This window comes from Salmo trutta, chromosome 27 (genome assembly GCF_901001165.1).
Source record: "Salmo trutta chromosome 27, fSalTru1.1, whole genome shotgun sequence".
Lineage (NCBI taxonomy): Eukaryota > Metazoa > Chordata > Actinopteri > Salmoniformes > Salmonidae > Salmo > Salmo trutta.
Window position 1 is genome coordinate 16,084,986 of NC_042983.1, and position 19,742 is coordinate 16,104,727.

Genomic DNA, 19,742 nt, shown 5'->3' on the forward strand with positions numbered 1-19,742 from the left:
AATGTATTTGAGAGACAACAAGTGCTCATTGTGCAAATGTATTTATGTTTTCAATAAAGATTTGGAAAGGAAATATAGTTTACATGTTGTCAACAATCCTTTGATTCTAAGTAAACCTGACTGTTTTGCTCCACAGTTGCGCATGCATTGGTTTTGTTGCTAAACAACCCACCCGTCTATATATTTTTGTGACCCCTCAAAAGACACCCATTGTAAATTCAGTCGTAGAGTCCAATGCCACTTCCAATGTCATTGGATCTTTTAATGACAAAAGGCACTCCTGGTAATGCTGAGCTCCAATTGTCATTGTTGCAAACAAACATGACATTTGACAAAAGCCCAGACTGTGGCAGAGCAATTCAAATAGAAAACTCCAACCAGAACCCTTAAAACTTCAATGATACCATGTCCATTCAAGTGTAATAAAGCAGATGAATAATGACAGAACCCTGGACTTTCCTTACTAACAGATGTCATGGCCACTGGTGGAAAAAGTACACAATTGTCATACTTGAGTAAAAGTACAGATACCTTAATAGAAAATGACTCAAGTAAAAGTGAAAGTCACCCAGTAAAATCCTACTTGAGTAAACATCTAAAAGTATTTGGTTTTAAATATACTTAAGTATCAAAAGTAAGTGTAATTGTTAAAATATACGTACGCATCAAAGTTTAAAGTAAAAGTATAAAAATTAAAAAAAATCCTTATATTAAGCAAACCAGATGGCACCAATTTCTTGTTTTTTTTTAATTTACGGATATCCAGGGGCACGCATCAACACATAATTTGCAAATGAAGCATGTGTTTAGTGAGTCTGCCAGATCAGAGGCAGTAGGGTTGAACAGGGATGTTCTCTTGGTAGGTGTGTGAACTAGACCATTTTCCTGTCCTGCTATGTACTGTATTCAAAATGTAACGAGAACTTGTGGGTGTCAGGGAAAATGTATGGAGTAAAAAGTACATAATTTTCTTTAGGAATGTAGTGAAGTAAAAGTTGTCAAAGTAAAGCAAAGCACAGATACCCAAAAAACAACATAATTATTTTTACTTAAGTACTTTACACCACTGGTCATGGCAACACTGCAGTGGTTCCCCTCCTTACAGTTATCAGTAAAAGGCACAACATATAACCGCCATACATCTAATTGCATATTATCTTTCTAGGAGAGGAATAAATATCATATGCATGTTCCTATATTAGACCAGCCTGGTGGTTGTTCAGTCAATCGCTGAGTTCACTATTCACATGAGCCTCAAATGAACCTCACGGTGTGAATAAAAACTTGAAATATCCACAAGATGGCGATGTTGGTTCAAAGAGTTACTCAGCCAAAGCTCTATCTGGACCATTGAGGTCAAGGAATTCAAAATCAAATTGGGAGACAAAATATGTTAAGTCCAGGGGGAGAGGAGTTGGTTGAAGAGATTACCAGAGGGACAAGGGTAAAATACGTAAAAAAGCTATTTACATAAACTGTAAACTACCTAACAACCCACACCTCCCCATCCCAATAGAGCACTCACAGTCACACTGACTCCCGCACACAAGCACTTAGAGATAGTGGCTGTGTTTACAGAGGAGTGATGATAAACAAGGAAACAGACTCCGGTGTGTCTTCGCTCTGCTCCGCTGGCAGATGGTTGACAGGATCCAACTCTATTGTAGGAGTCACAGCTGTTTTTATTCTCTGGGGGCACATAGAATATATAGAAGAACAGGTTAAGAATCACATAAATAGTTTAATTTCTTATGGCGTCTGCTGATGCCCGGGCTGCACTTTTGTTATTTATATGACTGCCATGTGGGATAAAATGTACAGTATCAGTACAGTGTGTGTGCGCAGCCTGGTCTCGTATACTAAACGTAACATAGAAATAGTATATCCAGGACATTCAAATGAGTATGATATGTTACGCTTGGCATGGTCACATTAGACAGATGGTTACTTAAGGCAAAAACTAAAGTAGTGTGGTGGGTTGGGAGGACAGGTTGGCATATAACACAAACGTCTAGCAACCCAAAGGTTGCGAGTTCGAGTTTCATCATGGACAACTTTAGCATTTTGGATAATTTGCAACTTTTCAACTACTTTGCAACTGATTACCATGTTAGCTAACCCTAACTCTTACCTTTTATCCTAACTCCTAAACTTAAACCTACCCCTAGCCTAGCTAACTTTAGCCAGCTAGCTAACGTTAGCCATCTAGCTAAAATTTCAAATCAAACTTTATTTGTGACATGCGCCGAATACAACAAGTGTAGATTTTACCGTGAAATGCTTACTTACAAGCCCTTAACCAACAGTGCAGCTCAAGAAGAGTTAAGAAAGTATTTACCAAGTAGACTAAAATAAAAAGTAATCATAAAAAGTAACACAATAAGAACAACAATAACGAGGCTATATACCGGTGGCATTGGTACCGAGTCAGTGTGCGGGGGTACAGGTTAGTTGAGATAATTTGGACATGTAGGTGGGGGTGAAGTGACTGCATAGATAATAAACAGCAAGTAGCAGCAGTGTACAAAAGGGAGAGGGTGTCAATGTAAATTGTCCAGTGGAGATTTTATTAATTGTTCAGCAGTCTTATGGCTTGGGGGTAGAAGCTGTTGAGGAGCCTTTTGGTCCTAGACTTGGCGCTCCGGTACCGCTTGCCATACAGTAGCAGAGAAAATAGTCTAACTTGGGTGACTGGAGTCTCTGACAATTTTATGGGCTTTTCTCTGACACCGCCTATTATTTAGGTCCAGTGATGTACTGGGCCGTTCGCACTACCCTCTGTAGTGCCTTACAGTCAGATGCCGAGCAGTTGCCATACCAGGCGGTGATGCAACCGGTCAAGATGCTCTCGATAGTGCAGCTGTAGAACCTTTTGAGGATCTGGGGACCCATGCCAAATCTTTTCAGTCTCCTGAGGGGGAACGGTTTTGTTGTGCCCTCTTCACAACTGTCTGGGTTTGTAACATATTGTATGTTTTGCAAATTTGTAACATATAATACGAAATGAGCTTTGGACATCCACAAATTAATACATACCATACGAAACGTGTGTCTCTGATTTTCATACAGAATAATAAGAAATGCTCTGAGACTAGGTTGGGGGGTGTGTGTGTGTGTAATACAAAATATGTATGTATAATATGAATACAATGTATGTATATATTGTCACGGCCCCTCCTCTGCAGTGAAGGGGCGGTTCCTCCTGCAGGCAGAGGAGGGTCGTTAGTGATTGGAGCTGGCGTGATCGGAGCCACCTGGGCTCAAAGTATTTAAAATTGCTTCACTAACCTCTCTCCCTCTCTCTCTCCCTGCTCCTCCAGGTATGATCCTGTTTTGTTTGTTCTTTTGTAGGTTTACTTAGTTTCCACTCAGTCATGTTCACACACACAGATTCATGCATCCATGCACCTTACATACACCCTACATTATGACATTTCCACACCTCATTCCTTTTTCTTTGTTAAAGTTAATAGTTTTTTTGGTTTACAATAAAGAACCTTTTGATTGGCCTATACCTGTTGTCCATGTCCCCTCCTTTTTGCCACAGGCTATGAGCCGGCCTGTGACAATATAATACCAATACAATTCTAATAAGAATATAATTTGTATTATACACACATACATACTAGTATATAAGCATGATGCTACAACAGTATCTGGGAGCTATATTTATGTAAGTATCAGTATGTGTGTTTGTTTTGGTTTACTGAAAGAATGCTCACCTGCAGCAGTGAGCCCTTATTTGTGCAGATCTCTTGCAGGGCTCCCAGAGGGATCCACACGATGGAGACCAGGGAGATTCCCCAGCCCACCACCTCTGCCCAGACAGGGTATGTGTATGACTTCCCATAGCGAGCTGGCGTGTACTGGATGATGCTGGAGATCAGAATGCACTGCAGGGGAGGATAGGAGAGGCAAACAATCTCACTTTAACTCACATGGAGCAGGTTAGACTTGGATGAAACCTCTAAGCCTTACGACAATCACTACTATAACAACTACAAAAAGTAAAACACCACAAATAGAAAACACATTAAATCCTCATCACCATCATAACTATGCTAATTGTTCTCCTCCTCATCATCAGTCAGCCATAGCACTCACCAGGACCAGCACGGGGGAGAAGACCATCCAGCAGGAGCGGAAATAGATGTTGGGAGCCTTTCCCAACATTCTCTTGATCATGATGGTCATCCGCCGCAGTCCTGCAAAAACACATTGCATTAAATACTTAAATTAACTCTGAGACATACAGTACATACTGTTTATAGAGCAAAGTGTATGTGGACACATGCTCGTCGAACATCTCATTCCAAAATCATAGGCATTAATATGGAGTTGGTAACCCCTTTGCTGCTATAACAGCCTCCACTCTTATGGGAAGGCTTTCCACTAGTTGTTGGAACATTGCAGCTTGCTTCCATTCAGCCACAAGACCATTAGTGAGGTCGGGCACTGATGTTGGGAGATTTGGCCTTGCTTGCAGTCGGCATTCCAATTCATCCCAAAGGTGTTCGATGGGGTTGAGGTCAAGGCCCTGTGCAGGCCAATCAAGTTCTCCTACACCGATCTCAACAAACCATTTTTTATGGACCTCACTTTTTGCACGGGGGTATTGTCATGCTGAAACAGGAAAGGGACTTCCCCAAACTGTTACCACAAAATTGGAAGCACGGAATTGTCTAGAATGTCATTGTACGCTGTAGCATTAAGATTTCCCTTCACTGGAACCAAGGGGCCATGCCAGAACCATGAAAAACAGCCCCAGACCATTATTCCTCCTCCACCAAACTTTACAGTTGACACTATACATTGGGGCAGGTAGCATTCTCCTGGCATCCGCCAAACCCAGATTCATCCATCGGCCTGCCAGATGGTGAAGCGTGATTAATCTCTCCAGAGAATGCGTATCCACTGCTCCAACACTTGGCATTGCGTATGGTGATCTTAGTCTTGTGTGCGGCTGCTCGGCCATGGAAACCCATTTCATGAAGCTCCCAATGAAAAGTTATTGTGCTAACATTGCTTACAGAGGCAGTTTGGAACTCGGTAGTGAGTGTCGCAACCGAGGACAGGCGGTTTTTACGCGCTTCAGCAGTCGGCGGTCCCGTTCTGTGAGCATGTGTGCTTTCCCATTTTGCGGCTGAGCCGTTGACGAACTGACTTGTTGGAAAGTTGGCATCCTATGATGGTACCACATTGAAAGTCACTGAGTAAGGCCATTCTACTGCCAATGTTTGTCTCTGACGATTGTATGCCTATGTGCTCAATTTTATACACCGGTCAGCAACAGGTGTGGCTGAAATAGCAGAATCCACACATTTGAAGGGGTGTCCACATACCTTTGTATATATAGTGTATTTTTCTTGTATAAATAAAGTACTGTAAGATCTAACTCTAATCAGGATGTTACATGTAATCAAATACTGTAAGACCAAAATCATTTCCAGGTTGTTGAATATCATCATAAGGGTAGAGAAGGGGCTGGGTATTACCGAAAACCCAGCAGACAGCGATGACTTCAAAGAAGGACAGGAACATGAGCGACACCACAGCAGTGTAGTGGTCCATCAGCTGGAACACATACATGCCCCCCTGTGGAAACAGAGTCGTTTTAGCCGTGTACGGATAAAAACCAAAATACAGTGCCTTCGGAAAGTATTCAGACCCCTTGACTTATTCCACATTTTGTTACATTACAGCCTTATTCTAAAATGGATTAAATAAAAACATTTCCTCAGCAATCTACACACAATACCCCATAACGACAATGTGAAAACAGGTTGTTGTTTTTTTTTTGCAAATGTATGAAACATAATAAACAGAAATACCTTATTTACTTAAGTATTCAGACCGTTTGCTATGAGACTCGAAATTGAGCTCAGGTATTTGTATTTATTATGGATCCCCATTATCTGCTGCCAAAGCAGCAGCTACTCTTCCTGGGTTCAAGCAAAATTAAGGCAATTTATACCATTTTACAATACTTTCACAGATTTCACAACACGCTGTGTGCCCTCAGGCCCCTACTCCACCACATTTTACATTTACATTTTAGTCATTTAGCAGACGCTCTTATCCAGAGCGACTTACAGTAGTGAATGCATACATCTCATTTTCATTTCATAATTATTTTTTTTCTTCGTACTTGGCCCCCCGTGGGAATCGAACCCACAGCCCTGGTGTTGCAAACACCATGCTCTACCAACTGAGCTACGGGGAAGGCCACTACCACATATCTACAGTACTAAATCCATGTGTATGTATAGTGCGTATGTTATCGTGTGTGTGTGTGTGTGTGTGTATGCATGTGTCTGTGCCAGTGTTACTTCACAGTCCCCGCTGTTCCATAAGGTGTTTTTTTATCGGTTTAAAAAAAAAATATCTAATTGAACTGCTTGCGTCAGTTACTTGATGTGGAATAGAGTTCCATGTAGTCATGGCTCTATGTAGTACTGTGTGCCTCCCATAGTCTGTTCTGGACTTGGGGACTGTGAAGAGACCTCTCGTGACATGTCTTGTGGGGTATGCATGGGTGTCCAAGCTGTGTGCCAGTAGTTTAGACAGACAGCTCAGTGCATTCAACATGTCAATACCTCTCATAAATAAAAGTAGTGATGAAGTCAATCTCTCCTCCACTTTCAGCCAGGAGAGATTGACATGCATATTATTAATACTAGCTCTCTGTGTACATCCAAGGGCCAGCCGTGCTGCCCTGTTCTGAGCCAATTGCAATTTCCCTAAGTCCTTGTTTGTGGCACCTGACCACACGACTGAGTAGTAGTCCAGGTGCGACAAAACTAGGGCCTGTAGGACCTGCCTTGTTGATAATGTTAAGAAGGCAGAGCATCGCTTTATTATAGACAGACTTCTCCCCATCTTAGCTACTACTGCATCAATACGTTTTGACCATGACAGTTTACAATCTAGGGTTACTCCAAGCAGTTTAGTCATCTCAACTTGCTCAATTTCCACATTATTTATTACAAGATTTAGTTGAGGTTTAGGGTTTAGTGAGTGTTTTGTTCCAAATACAATGCTTTTAGTTTTAGAAATATTTAGGGCTAACTTATTCCTTGCCACCCACTCTGAAACGAACTGCAGCTCTTTGTTGAGTGTTGCAGTCATTTCAGTCGCTGTAGTAGCTGACGTGTATAGTGTTGAGTCATCCGCATACATAGACCCTCTGGCTTTACTCAAAGTCAGTAGCATGTCATTAGTAACAATTGAAAAAAAGCAAGGGGCCTAAACAGCTACCCTGGGGAATTCCTGATTCTAACTGGATTATATTTGAGAGGCTTCCATTAAAGAACACCCTCTGTGTTCTGTTAGACAAGTAACTCTTTATCCACATTATAGCAAGGGGTGTAAAGCCATATAACATACGTTTTTCCAGCAGCAGACTATGATCGATAATGTCAATAGCTGCACTGAAGTCTAACAAAGCCCCCACAATAATGTTATCATCAGTAATTTGTGTAATTGCTGTGCTTGTTGAGTGTGCTTCCCTAAAGCATGCTGAAATTCTGTTGTCAATTTGTTTACTGTGAAATAGCAAACACCATTTTTTTCAAAATGTTTACTAAGGGTTGCATCCTGTTTCCATTGATCATCCTTGAGATGTTTCTACAACTTGATTGGAGTCCACCTGTGGTAAATTCAATTAATTGGGCATGATTTGAAAAAGGCACACACACCTGTCTATATAAGGTCCCACAGTTGACAGTGCATGTCAGATCAAAAGCCAAGCCATGAGGTGGAAGGAATTGTCCATGGAGCTCAAAGACAGGATTGTGTTGAGGCACAGATCTGGGGAAGGGTACCAAAAAACTTCTGCAGCATTGAAGGTCCCCAAGAACACAGTGGCCTCTATCAATCTTAAATGGAAGAAGTTTGGAACCACCAAGACTCTTCCTAGAGCTGGCCGCCCGGCCAAACTAAGCAATTGGGGGAAAAGGGCCTTGATCAGGGAGGTGCCCAAGAATCCGATGGTCACTCTGACAGAGCTCTAGAGTTCCTCTGTGGAGATGGGAGAAACTTCCAGAAGGACAACCATCTCTGCAGCACTCCACCAATCCGGCCTTTATGGTCGAGAGGCAAGAAGGAAGCTACTCCTCAGTAAAAGGCACATGCCGGCCCACTTGGCATTTGCCATAAGCCACCTAAAGACTCTCAGACCATGAGAAACAAGATTCTCTGGTCTGATGAAACCAAGATTGAACTCTTTGGCATGAATGCAAAGCGTCACATTTGGCGGAAACCTGGCACCATCCCTACGGTGAAGCGTGATGGTGGCAGTCTCATGCTCTGGGGATGTTTTTCAGCAGCAGGGACTGGGAGAATAGTCAAGATCGAGGGAAAGATGAACAGAGCAAAGTACAGAGAGATCCTTGATGAAAACCTGCTCCAGAGTGCTCAGGACCTCAGACTGGGGCGAAAGTTCACCTTCCAACAGGACAATGACCCTAAGCACACAGCCAACGCAGGAGTGGCTTCAGGACAAGTCTCTGAATGTCCTTGAGTGGCCCAGCCAGAGCCTGGACTTAAACCCAATCAAACATCTCTGGAGAGACCTGAAAATAGCTGTGCAGTGACGCTTCCCATCCAACTGGAGAGTTTGAGAGGATCTGCAGAGAAGAATAGGAGAAAATACAGGTGTGCCAAGCTTGTAGCATCATAGCGAAGAAGACTCGAGGATGTAATCGCTGCCAAAGATGCTTCAACAAAGTACTGAGTAAAGGGTCTGAATACTTATGTAAATGTGATATTTCAGTTTTGTGTTTGCAAACATTTCTAAAAACGTATTTTTGCTTTGTCATTATGGGGTCTTGTGTGTAGATTGATGGGGGGATCATTTCATCCATTTTAAAATAAGGCTGTAACGTAGCAAAATGTGGAAAAAGTCAAGGGGTCTGAATACTTCCCGAAGGCACTGTAAACAGGTCCAATCATGTTCATACAGTCTACGTCAGAGAAAGGGGGAGAAAGAGAGAAAGAAAGAGAAAGAGAGAGAGAAAGAGAGGGGTGGGAATTACCCCATGAATAGTAATTATATCTGACAGGATTACCTTAGTGATGTGAGGAATGCCTAGTAGGAAGCCCATAACACAGACGGCCAGAACGATGACCTCCTGTCTCTTCAGGACACGCAGCACCTTAGGGCCGAAGCTGTCTATTATGGACGTCACCGCCACCTCCACCATGGCAAACTGCAGGGCACAGTACAGTGGACATTTACACTGAGATCTGGGTTTGAGACTGGGGACAGTTTTTGGGTAGTGTGATGTAAATACAGCAAATGTTGATCGCTCTCGCTCTCTCAGCTTAGAGGTAGAATTGGTTCCTGTGGATTCTGTTCTGTAATTGCTATAAAAAAAAATATTAAAAAAATGCACAAGCACTGCCTGTACCAGAATTTGGTTGAGTGGTAACACTGCCAACTCCAGAGTACATGTGTGGTCAGGTTTCAATTCCCTGGTCAGGCATTTCTACATGTCCTTTCTCCCCTCTGTCTCGCTCTCTCCTACCATGAATCAAAATTAAAAAAGGTATTGTAATTGTTCATGAGCTAAAATGTTGTTTGTGTCTAACCTGGCTGTCCAGTCCCAGGCAGAGAAGCATGAAGAAGAACAGAGGAGCCCACAACTGTGGGAGAGGCATAGTGGAGAAGACCTCTGGATACACCACAAACACCAAGCCAGGACCTGTGGCACACAAACATACCTTAGAATGGTACTTTGTTGAGAACATTTTACAGATAAATGACACCAGTGGTTATTCTCAACCTAAACAAGGAAGTCAAAGCATTCAATAACAAAACAAGGTACATGGGTCACCTTTTCCACCCTCAAAATACTTAAATAATTCATGTAGTTGACCACATCGGTAATTTGACCTAACAAAAAAGGTTAGAGCACAGAAGTGCTCTTCATACAATCATGAAGGGAATGAAACCGAACCAGATCATATAGAATGTCCTGAACACCTCACAATCACCTGACTGTATACCACCATTACTTCACGCTCACAGACCAAACTATCTAGTTAATCATTCGAGAGCTAGGGACTAAGGTTCTCTGCATTTTTGTCAAAATTTAGTTGACATAGCCTTGTTCTATCCGATGTTCTTTACCTATTTAGTACTCTAAATAGCCCAACTTATGTTGTTACGTTCAAAAGAATACAAGATCAAAAATTGCTGACATCATTCAAACCAGTGAGGGTTTGGAACTTCAAAGTCAATCTCAAAATCCTCTTTTTGCCGATAGAACCTTAGAGTCCCAAGCTCTTGAATTACCATACACCAGATGTCAGTCGGTGGAGAATAGTCAGTCAGCAGTGAGACACAATTGTGTTTCAAAGACGGTATCTGAGACCATATGTGGGACTGAGCCAAGCCTGAGCAGGTGCTCATAAGCAGAGCCTGGCAGGCACACTGGTTAATCCCTACTTTACTTTCTCCAAAAGGTCCTAATACACCGTGTGAACAATGACATGTTTTGCTGTTTCACCTGAAGTTCACCTTAAACTAATTCAAGTTTAATTCACCATTAATTTCAATTAGATAGATCTATCTACAGTGAATTCGGAAAATATTCAGACCCCTTCACTTTTTATAAATGTATATAATAAAAACATGTCCTCAAACTACACACAATACCACATAATGACAAAGCGAAAACAGGTTTTTAGGAATGTTTGCAAATTGATTGAAAATAAAAAACAGAAATACCTTATTTACATAAGTATTCAGACCCTTTGCTATGAGACTAAATTGAGATCAGGTGCATCCTGTTTCCATTGATCCTCCTTGAGATGCTTCTACAACTTGATTGGAGTCCACCTGTGGTAAATTCAATTGATTGGACATGATTTGGAAATGCACACACATCTCTATTTAATATCCCACAGTTGACAGTGCATGTCAGTTTGGAACCATCAAGATTCTTCCTAAAGCTGGCCGCCTGGCCCAAAACTGAGCAATTGTGGGAGAAGGGCCTAGGTCAGGGAGGTGACCAAGAACCCAGTGGTCACTCTGATAGAGCTCCAGAGTTCCACTGTGAAGATGGGAGAACCTTCCAGAAGGACAACCATCTTTGCAGCACTCTACAAAATCAGGCCTTTATGGTAGAGTGTCCAGACGAAAGCCACTCCTCTGTAAGAGGCACATGACAGCCCGCTTGGAGTTTGCCAAAAGGCACCTAAAGACTCTCAGACCATGTGAAACAAGATTCTCTGGTCTGATGAAACCAAGATTGGAGTATTGTGTGTGTGTGTGTATATATATATATATATATATGTAGAAAATAGTCAAAATAAAGAAAAACCCTTGAATGAGTAGGTGTTCTAAAACTTTTGACCGGTTTTGTGTGTGTGTGTGTGTGTATGTATATACACTGCTCAAAAAAATAAAGGGAACACTTAAACAACACATCCTAGATCTGAATGAAAGAAATAATCTTATTAAATACTTTTTTCTTTACATAGTTGAATGTGCTGACAACAAATTCACACAAAAATAATCAATGGAAATCCAATTTATCAACCCATGGAGGTCTGGATTTGGAGTCACACTCAAAATTAAAGTGGAAAACCACACTACAGGCTGATCCAATTTTGATGTAATGTCCTTAAAACAAGTCAAAATGAGGCTCAGTAGTGTGTGTGGCCTCCACGTGCCTGTATGACCTCCCTACAATGCCTGGGCATGCTCCTGATGAGGTGGCGGATGGTCTCCTGAGGGATCTCCTCCCAGACCTGGACTAAAGCATCCGCCAACTCCTGGACAGTCTGTGGTGCAACGTGGCGTTGGTGGATGGAGCGAGACATGATGTCCCAGATGTGCTCAATAGGATTCAGGTCTGGGGAACGGGCGGGCCAGTCCATAGCATCAATGCCTTCCTCTTGCAGGAACTGCTGACACACTCCAGCCACATGAGGTCTAGCATTGTCTTGCATTAGGAGGAACCCAGGGCCAACCGCACCAGCATATGGTCTCACAAGGGGTCTGAGGATCTCATCTTGGTACCTAATGGCAGTCAGGCTACCTCTGGCGAGCACATGGAGGGCTGTGCGGCCCCCCAAAGAAATGCCACCCCACACCATGACTGACCCACCGCCAAACCGGTCATGCTGGAGGAAGTTGCAGGCAGCAGAACGTTCTCCACGGCATCTCCAGACTCTGTCACGTCTGTCACATGCTCAGTGTGAACCTGCTTTCATCTGTGAAGAGCACAGGGCGCCAGTGGCGAATTTGCCAATCTTGGTGTTCTCTGGCAAATGCCAAACGTCCTGCACGGTGTTGGGCTGTAAGCACAACCCCCACCTGTGGACGTCGGGCCCTCATACCACCCTCATGGAGTCTGTTTCTGACCGTTTGAGCAGACACATGCACATTTGTGGCCTGCTGGAGGTCATTTTGCAGGGCTCTGGCAGTGCTCCTCCTGCTCCTCCTTGCACAAAGGCGGAGGTAGTGGTCCTGCTGCTGGGTTGTTGCCCTCCTACGGCCTCCTCCACGTCTCCTGATGTACTGGCCTGTCTCCTGGTAGCGTCTCCATGCTCTGGACACTACGCTGACAGACACAGCAAACCTTCTTGCCACAGCTCGCATTGATGTGCCATCCTGGATGAGCTGCACTACCTGAGCCACTTGTGTGGGTTGTAGACTCCGTCTCATGCTACCACTAGAGTGAAAGCACCGCCAGCATTCAAAAGTGACCAAAACATCAGCTAGGAAGCATAGGAACTGAGAAGTGGTCTGTGGTCACCACCTGCTGAACCACTCCTTTATTGAGGGTGTCTTGCTTTTTGCCTATAATTTCCACCTGTTGTCTATTCCATTTGCACAACAGCATGTGAAATTTATTGTCAATCAGTGTTGCTTCCTAAGTGGACAGTTTGATTTCACAGAAGTGTGATTGACTTGGAGTTACATTGTGTTGTTTAAGTGTTCCCTTTATTTTTTTGAGCAGTATATATATATATATATATATATATATATATATACACATATACATACATATATATATATACACATACATACACACACACACACACACACACACACACACACACACACACACACACACATATATATATACACACACATATACACACACACAAAACCGGTCAAAAGTTTTAGAACACCTACTCATTCAAGGGTTTTTCTTTATTTTGACTATTTTCTACATTGTAGAATAATAATGAAGACATCAAAACTATGAAATAACACATATTGAATCATGTAGTAAGCCTATTTTTTTTTTGTTAAATCAAAAATATATTTTTTACTTGAGATTCTTCAAATAGCCACCCTTTGCCTTGATGACAGCTTTGTACACTCTTGGCATTCTCTTAATTAGCTTCATGAGGTAGTCACCTGGACTGCATTTAAATTAACAGATGTGCCTTGTTAAAAAGTACATTTGTGAAATGTCTTTCCTTCTTAATGCGTTTGAGCCAATCAGTTGTGTTGTGACAAGGTAGGGGTGGTATACAGAAGATAGCCCTATTTGGTAAAATACCAAGTCCATATTATGGCAATAACAGCTCAAATAAGCAAAGAGAAACGACAGTCCATCATTACTTTAAGACATGAAGGTCAGTCAATTTGGAAAATTTGAAGAACTTTGAAAGTTTCTTCAAGTGCAGTCGCAAAAACCATCAAGCGCTATGATGAAACTGACTATCATGAGGACCACCACAGGAAAGGAAGACCCAGAGTTACCTCTGCTGCAGAGGATAAGTTCATTAGAGAGTTACCAGCCTCAGAAATTGCAGCCCAAATAAATGCTTCAGAGTTCAAGTAACAGACACACCTCAACATCAACTATTCAGAGGAGACTGTGTTAAAAATCAGGCCTTCATGGTCGAATTGCTGCAAAGAAACCACTAATAAAGAACACCAATAAGAAGAAGAGACTTGCTTGGGCCAAGAAACAATGTACATTAGACCGGTGGAATTCTGTCCTTTGGTCTGAGGAGTCCAAATGTGAGATTTTTGTTTCCAACCACTGTGTCTTAGTGACGCAGAGTAGATGAACGGATGATCTCTGCATGTGTGGTTCCCACCGTGAAGCATGGAGGAGGTGTGATGGTGCTTTGCTCGTGACACTATCAGCGATTTTTTTAGAATTCAAGGAACACTTAACCAACATGGCTACCACAGAATTCTGCAGTGATACGCCATCCCTTAGTGGGACTATCATTTGTTTTTCAACAGGACAATGACCCAACACACCTCCAGGCTTTGTAAGGGCTATTTGACCAAGAAGGAGAGTGATGGTTCTGCATCAGATGACCTGGCCTCCACAATCACCCGACCTCAACCCACTTGAGATGGTTTGGGATGAGTTGGACTGCAGAGTGAAGGAAAGGTAACCAACAAGTGCTCAGCATATGTGGGAACTCCTTCAAGACTGTTGGAAAAGCATTCCAGGTGAATCTGGTTGAGAGAATGCCAAGAGTGTGCAAAGTTGTCATCAAGGCAAAGGCTGGCTACTTTGAAGAATCTCAAATATATTTTGATTTGTTTAACTCTTTCCTAGTTTTGATGTCTTCACTATTATTGTACAATGTAGGAAATAGTAAGAATAAAGAAAAACCCTTTAATGAGTAGATGTGTCCAAACATTTGACTGGTACTGAATATCTCGCTCTTAATTATTATTATTTTTATTTATTTTGAAATAAATCCTAGGGGTAGACCTCCAAGTGAATCAGCAAAACTATTCAGAGAACCCTTCTGTTCTACTGTATACACATACAAACAGTTGTTAACAGACCATCATACAGACTTGTTCATACTTTATTTCTTATTTACTTAAAGTTACTACGTTCTGTCCTGGTTATCCATCAAGACTGACAGTCATTCATGAAATAACTACTTACTTAACCATAATACAACTGAGTCTTGCAGTGAGAAAGAGAGAGAATGAAAAATAAAATTAAAAAGGGACAAAGCAAGACTTCAATAAGGCTCATTTCCGGACTGCGTCATGTTCTCAATTTACTAGGGAAAAACAACCCACTCCACAAGACAGAAGTGACACAAATGTGTCTGTGTTTGCTGATTTTTTTTATAGTTACAAAACTTAGTGTTTATTTTTGGAGCTTCACCCAATCCCAGGTAGCGACTTTTGGGAAAATTCCTTGAGTCACACCTTAGGATAGGACTGAGAATAGAATAACTGTTCTGTTGATTTAAACATCTTTAGATGGGCCATCACGATATCAATTACTTTGGATACCCAGGTGAAGCTTGTCCCACTGGTCATAGAGGTCAATTCAATGTCTATTCCACGTTGGTTTATCGTAAATTTCATTGAAATGACATGGAAACAACGTTGATTCAACCAGTGTGTGCCCAGTGGGGTCTCATTGGCATGCTAACTGGTCACCCAGGTACACTCAGTGAGTGGGTCCAAATAATTTCCTTTCTCCCCAAAAGTGTAAAACTATTAGATTGGTGTTGGCATTGGCTGGAGGGAGGGAGTTTCCATGTACCAGTCATTTCTTTCAAATCCACAAAGGGAAGTGAACAGGATTAGTGGGATGCAACCAGTCTGATGCAGCCTGGCCCAGGCCTCTGAGCTCTGTCCGTCTATCTGCCTGCTGGGTAGGGAGGGGGGACTCTACAAAAACACCCACTCCAAACGCTGTAGTTTTCCACTCTGGCATCCCAGAGAGAAGTGCATCCTTATGAATGAATCCCATTGTATTCTACTCTGTGTTCTTGTTTTTCCCTATGGGATGGAGGCAACACTCAACTCCAAAGTTTTCCAGGGACTAATAAACGGAGGAAGGTGTTGGTTCTGAACTCAATTCGACTTCTATGGGTGTCATTCCCAGGAGTTCACAATATGTGTATACTTCAAAGTGGCATGGGTCATGTTTGACCTCCTTCCCTACATACCCACTAAACATCTGTCAATGATGGGAGGAGTTGTTTGGTCAATCAATACCTATTGACTATGACAAATTAACACTATTCAAGGTATTTACAAACTTAGTGCTGAAATAAATGTGATGAATCATGATGCCCTGGACCATGAGAGGAAGTTTTAGGAGATAACCCATCAATTAGACATTAAATAGCTACTCTGGAAATGAAAGAGTCATAAGTTGATCAGTGGTTGTCAGTGCCGTGTAACATGAGGGAGGACATTTTTTTTTAATGAGCATGGCTTTAATTCTATTACAGCATTTGGATGACTGTCATTCCTATTTCATTAACCCAGTTCAATATAACAACGATAGGTTTAGGCTACCACATGATACTAACATTCTCCCTATGCCCATCATGAGGTTGCTACAACCTAGCCTATGAATGTTCAACTATTGTCTTGCTCTCTCTTTGAGTCAAATACTCACCACATTGTATGCACTGCAGTGCTAGCTAGCTGTAACTTATGCTTTCAGTACTAGATTCATTCTCTGATCCTTTGATTGGGTGGACAACATGTCTGTTCATGCTGCAAGAGCTCTGATAGGTTGGAGAATGATCTCCGGAAGTTGTCATAATTACTGTGTAAGTCTATGGAAGGGGGTGAGAACCATGAGCCTCCTAGGTTTTGTACTGAAGTCAATGTACCCAGAGGAGGATGGAAGCTAGCTGTCCTCTGGCTACACCATGGTGCTACCCTACAGAGTGCTGTGGAGGCTACTGTAGACCTTATTTGCAAAATAGTGTGTTTTAGTCAATTATTTGGTGACGTGATTATATTTAGTATAGTTTTATCTAAAAAGGATAACTTTTTAAATGTTTAAAAATATATGTTTTTATGAAATTCACTGTGGAGTATGGTCCTCCCCTTCCTCCTCTGAGGATCCTCCACTGAAGTAGATGGATGAACAGCAATCAAAGAAGTCCCACTTAAACAGGAAGTACTCACCATCTGTGGCGATGTTGTCCACTGGGAGGTTGTGGATATGAGCCATGTAGCCGATTGCTGAGAATATCACAAAGCCAGCCAGGATACTAGTGGCCGAGTTAGCTAAAGAGACAATCAATGTGTCCCTAGGGGAGGACAAGAAAACAAACAGTCAGACTGATGAGATTTCTCTAAGGAGAACCCTTAGCTCTGAGGGCTAAAACTAGCCATTTGGTTTGAAGGACAGTCTGTGGTGAGTAACTACAGTAACTGGCCAGGGACAAGCAACATGGTTGGTTGCTTCTGAGGAGTAACCAAGCACTTGTGTATCAACCAGTTCCACTGAGGCTTTACGCCTTCGTCAAAGCTAATAGTGTTCTCAAATCTGAAATAACATTTTAGTCCGCAAAACAACATCCTCATCGCACATGGTATGTCTATTTAGCTATTCTCACAGGACTAAGATAGAATAACACTGATTTGAACTAGATATGACTTTAAAAGGAGGAGCAGCAGTGCCTCCCTTAGAAGAATGTATGGAGGGGATTTAGTCATTGATAACATTACATGCTCACACAGGGATCTTTAGTGTTTACATTTTTAATTGATACCAATTATGGGAAACAGCACTACAGTGCACATTTTTAAGCTCACAAATCGGGAATGTATTAACGGATCTGTGGATGTACAAAATATGGTGGGACTTATTGAGAAGACACAGTTAACTACTCTTAGTCGCCATGAGAGGCAGCAGTGGGACGTCTTCATGGTTGCCAAGGGAAAATCCCCCAAAAATAGACAAAAAATAAATAAAATGTATCTTTCGTCTCTGTGTTTCATAATTTTCTCTCAATTCACAAGAAGCTGAATGTATCTCACCGGAGAAAGCATCCGAGCGAGCGAAACAGCTTCCCTCGGTCTCTGGATGTGTAGCCCATTTTTCTGATGCCATCTGGTCAAAATTAGTATGATATTTACATTTACATTTACGTCATTTAGCAGACGCTCTTATCCAAAGCGACTTACAAATTGGTGCATTCACCTTATGATATCCAGTGGAACAACCACTTTACAACAGTACATTTATCTTTTTTTTTGGAGGGGGGGGGGTAGGGGGGGTGGGTTAGAAGGATTACTTTATCTTATCCCAGGTATTCCTTAAAGAGGTGGGGTTTCAGGTGTCTCCGGAAGGTGGTGATTGACTCCGCTGTCCTGGCGTCGTGAAGGAGCTTGTTCCACCATTGGGGTGCCAGAGCAGCGAACAGTTTTGACTGGGCTGAGTGGGAACTGTGCTTCCGCAGAGGTAGGGAGGCGAGCAGGCCAGAGGTGGATGAACACAGTGCCCTTCTTTGGGTGTAGTGACTGATCAGAGCCTGAAGGTACGGAGGTGCTGTTCCCCTCACAGCTCCGTAGGCAAGCACCATGGTCTTGTAGCGGATGCGAGCTTCAACTGGAAGCCAGTGGAGAGAGCGGAGGAGCGGGGTGACGTGAGAGAACTTGGGAAGGTTGAACTCCAGACGGGCTGCGGCGTTCTGGATGAGTTGTAGGGGTTTAATGGCACAGGCAGGGAGCCCCGCCAACAGCGAGTTGCAGTAATCCAGACGGGAGATGACAATGATATTGATGCCGCCCGTAGCATTGAGTGCAAGGGAAGCCAGCGAGCATTTGGCCTCCGTTGATATTTTTCTTTATACAATAGCCAATCAGCGTTGAGCCAAACTGAATGAGATCAACTGTGAATGGTCCTGGCGCACAAAAAAAAAAGTATCAAGGGAAGCCTGTTTGGATTTGGCTTCACATCAAATCAAGCCAATCGTAATTTGACAGAAAAAAATGTAACTGATGCATTACGTTGTGTTGTTGTCCTCCGGTGGCTAGCTAGCTAGGTAAAATTGCCCTTTACTAAATTAACCATGAACGGAGATTTGGACTTGTGGTTTTACTTACGTAATTCTCCGTACTGGCCAATGATTATAACAACGATTCTGATCCAACCATCAATTCATACATTGTGCCTCTGGCTTGAGAGGATGGAAGTTCAATATGTAGCTAGATGTAGTAGGCTAATGTTAACTAGCTGGATAATCATTGCCCATGAAAGGAAGCTAGGCTAGCGAGCAAGTATTTTAGCCAGGTACCTTAGGACAACAAAAACTAAAAGCGTGTACTGTATGACAGAGTTAAAGACCATTTCAGCAACATGAGAGAGGAGGATGGCATTGGCATTTCTTTACAAGTAGGTTGAGTCAACATGTTTTTTCTACTTACGCACGCACAAATCAGTGCCATGGACAGCCACATGATATTTAGCTTACGTTGAATGGACTAAATTGTTTTTGGAATCTTTTAGTTGTCACTGTATTTATTAGACTAAGCATAGGTGATTTAATGATGTTGAAATGGTGCTGGAATAGTGGAGGCAGCTCCTGTTTTCTTTGTGACTTGCGGTAACTCTCCTGTGTTCTAAATCAATAGTTGTTTAGTAGTCCAAAAATGTCAGAAACATTAAGTTGATTGACCATGCCGTAGGTCATGTAACTGTTTGTTACGTGCAATATGTTTTGTGGACTCCACCGGACAGATGTTGCTTTCCGGTTTTGTGATGAAACAAAGGCGTGGTTAAATTTATTCTGCCAATATGTCTTCTTATTGTTTCGGCCTAGGACTATATATCACATTGTCAAGGCATATGAACTAACATGTTATAGAGCAAACAACGCAACTATCAAAACACATAGGTTGTAATATGGCTTTTTTTCCCAAAATTGGCTTCCCCAGTGATTTTACCCACACACCACTACTGAGAGGCAGTTATGTTTTAACTATAGAATTACACTGTGGATCTGCGGACAATCATGGTAAAGACAAAGTG

General features: G+C 42.3%; 1 protein-coding gene across 1 annotated transcript in view; it reads right to left on the reverse strand.

Annotated features, from left to right (window-relative positions):
• Positions 1 to 1,004: 1,004 nt before the first annotated feature.
• LOC115164435 (sodium- and chloride-dependent GABA transporter ine-like) overlaps positions 1,005 to 19,742 on the reverse strand; it is a 61,027-nt gene continuing 42,289 nt past the window's right edge. The window contains exons 7-13 of the mRNA XM_029716898.1: positions 16,892 to 17,016; positions 9,592 to 9,704; positions 9,069 to 9,209; positions 5,496 to 5,595; positions 4,105 to 4,205; positions 3,723 to 3,893; positions 1,005 to 1,689 (exon numbers count right to left, since the gene is read on the reverse strand). Of these exons, the coding sequence (XP_029572758.1) occupies positions 1,573 to 1,689; positions 3,723 to 3,893; positions 4,105 to 4,205; positions 5,496 to 5,595; positions 9,069 to 9,209; positions 9,592 to 9,704; positions 16,892 to 17,016 (868 nt within the window). The 3' untranslated portion in view covers positions 1,005 to 1,572. The remainder of the gene's footprint in view (positions 1,690 to 3,722; positions 3,894 to 4,104; positions 4,206 to 5,495; positions 5,596 to 9,068; positions 9,210 to 9,591; positions 9,705 to 16,891; positions 17,017 to 19,742) is intronic.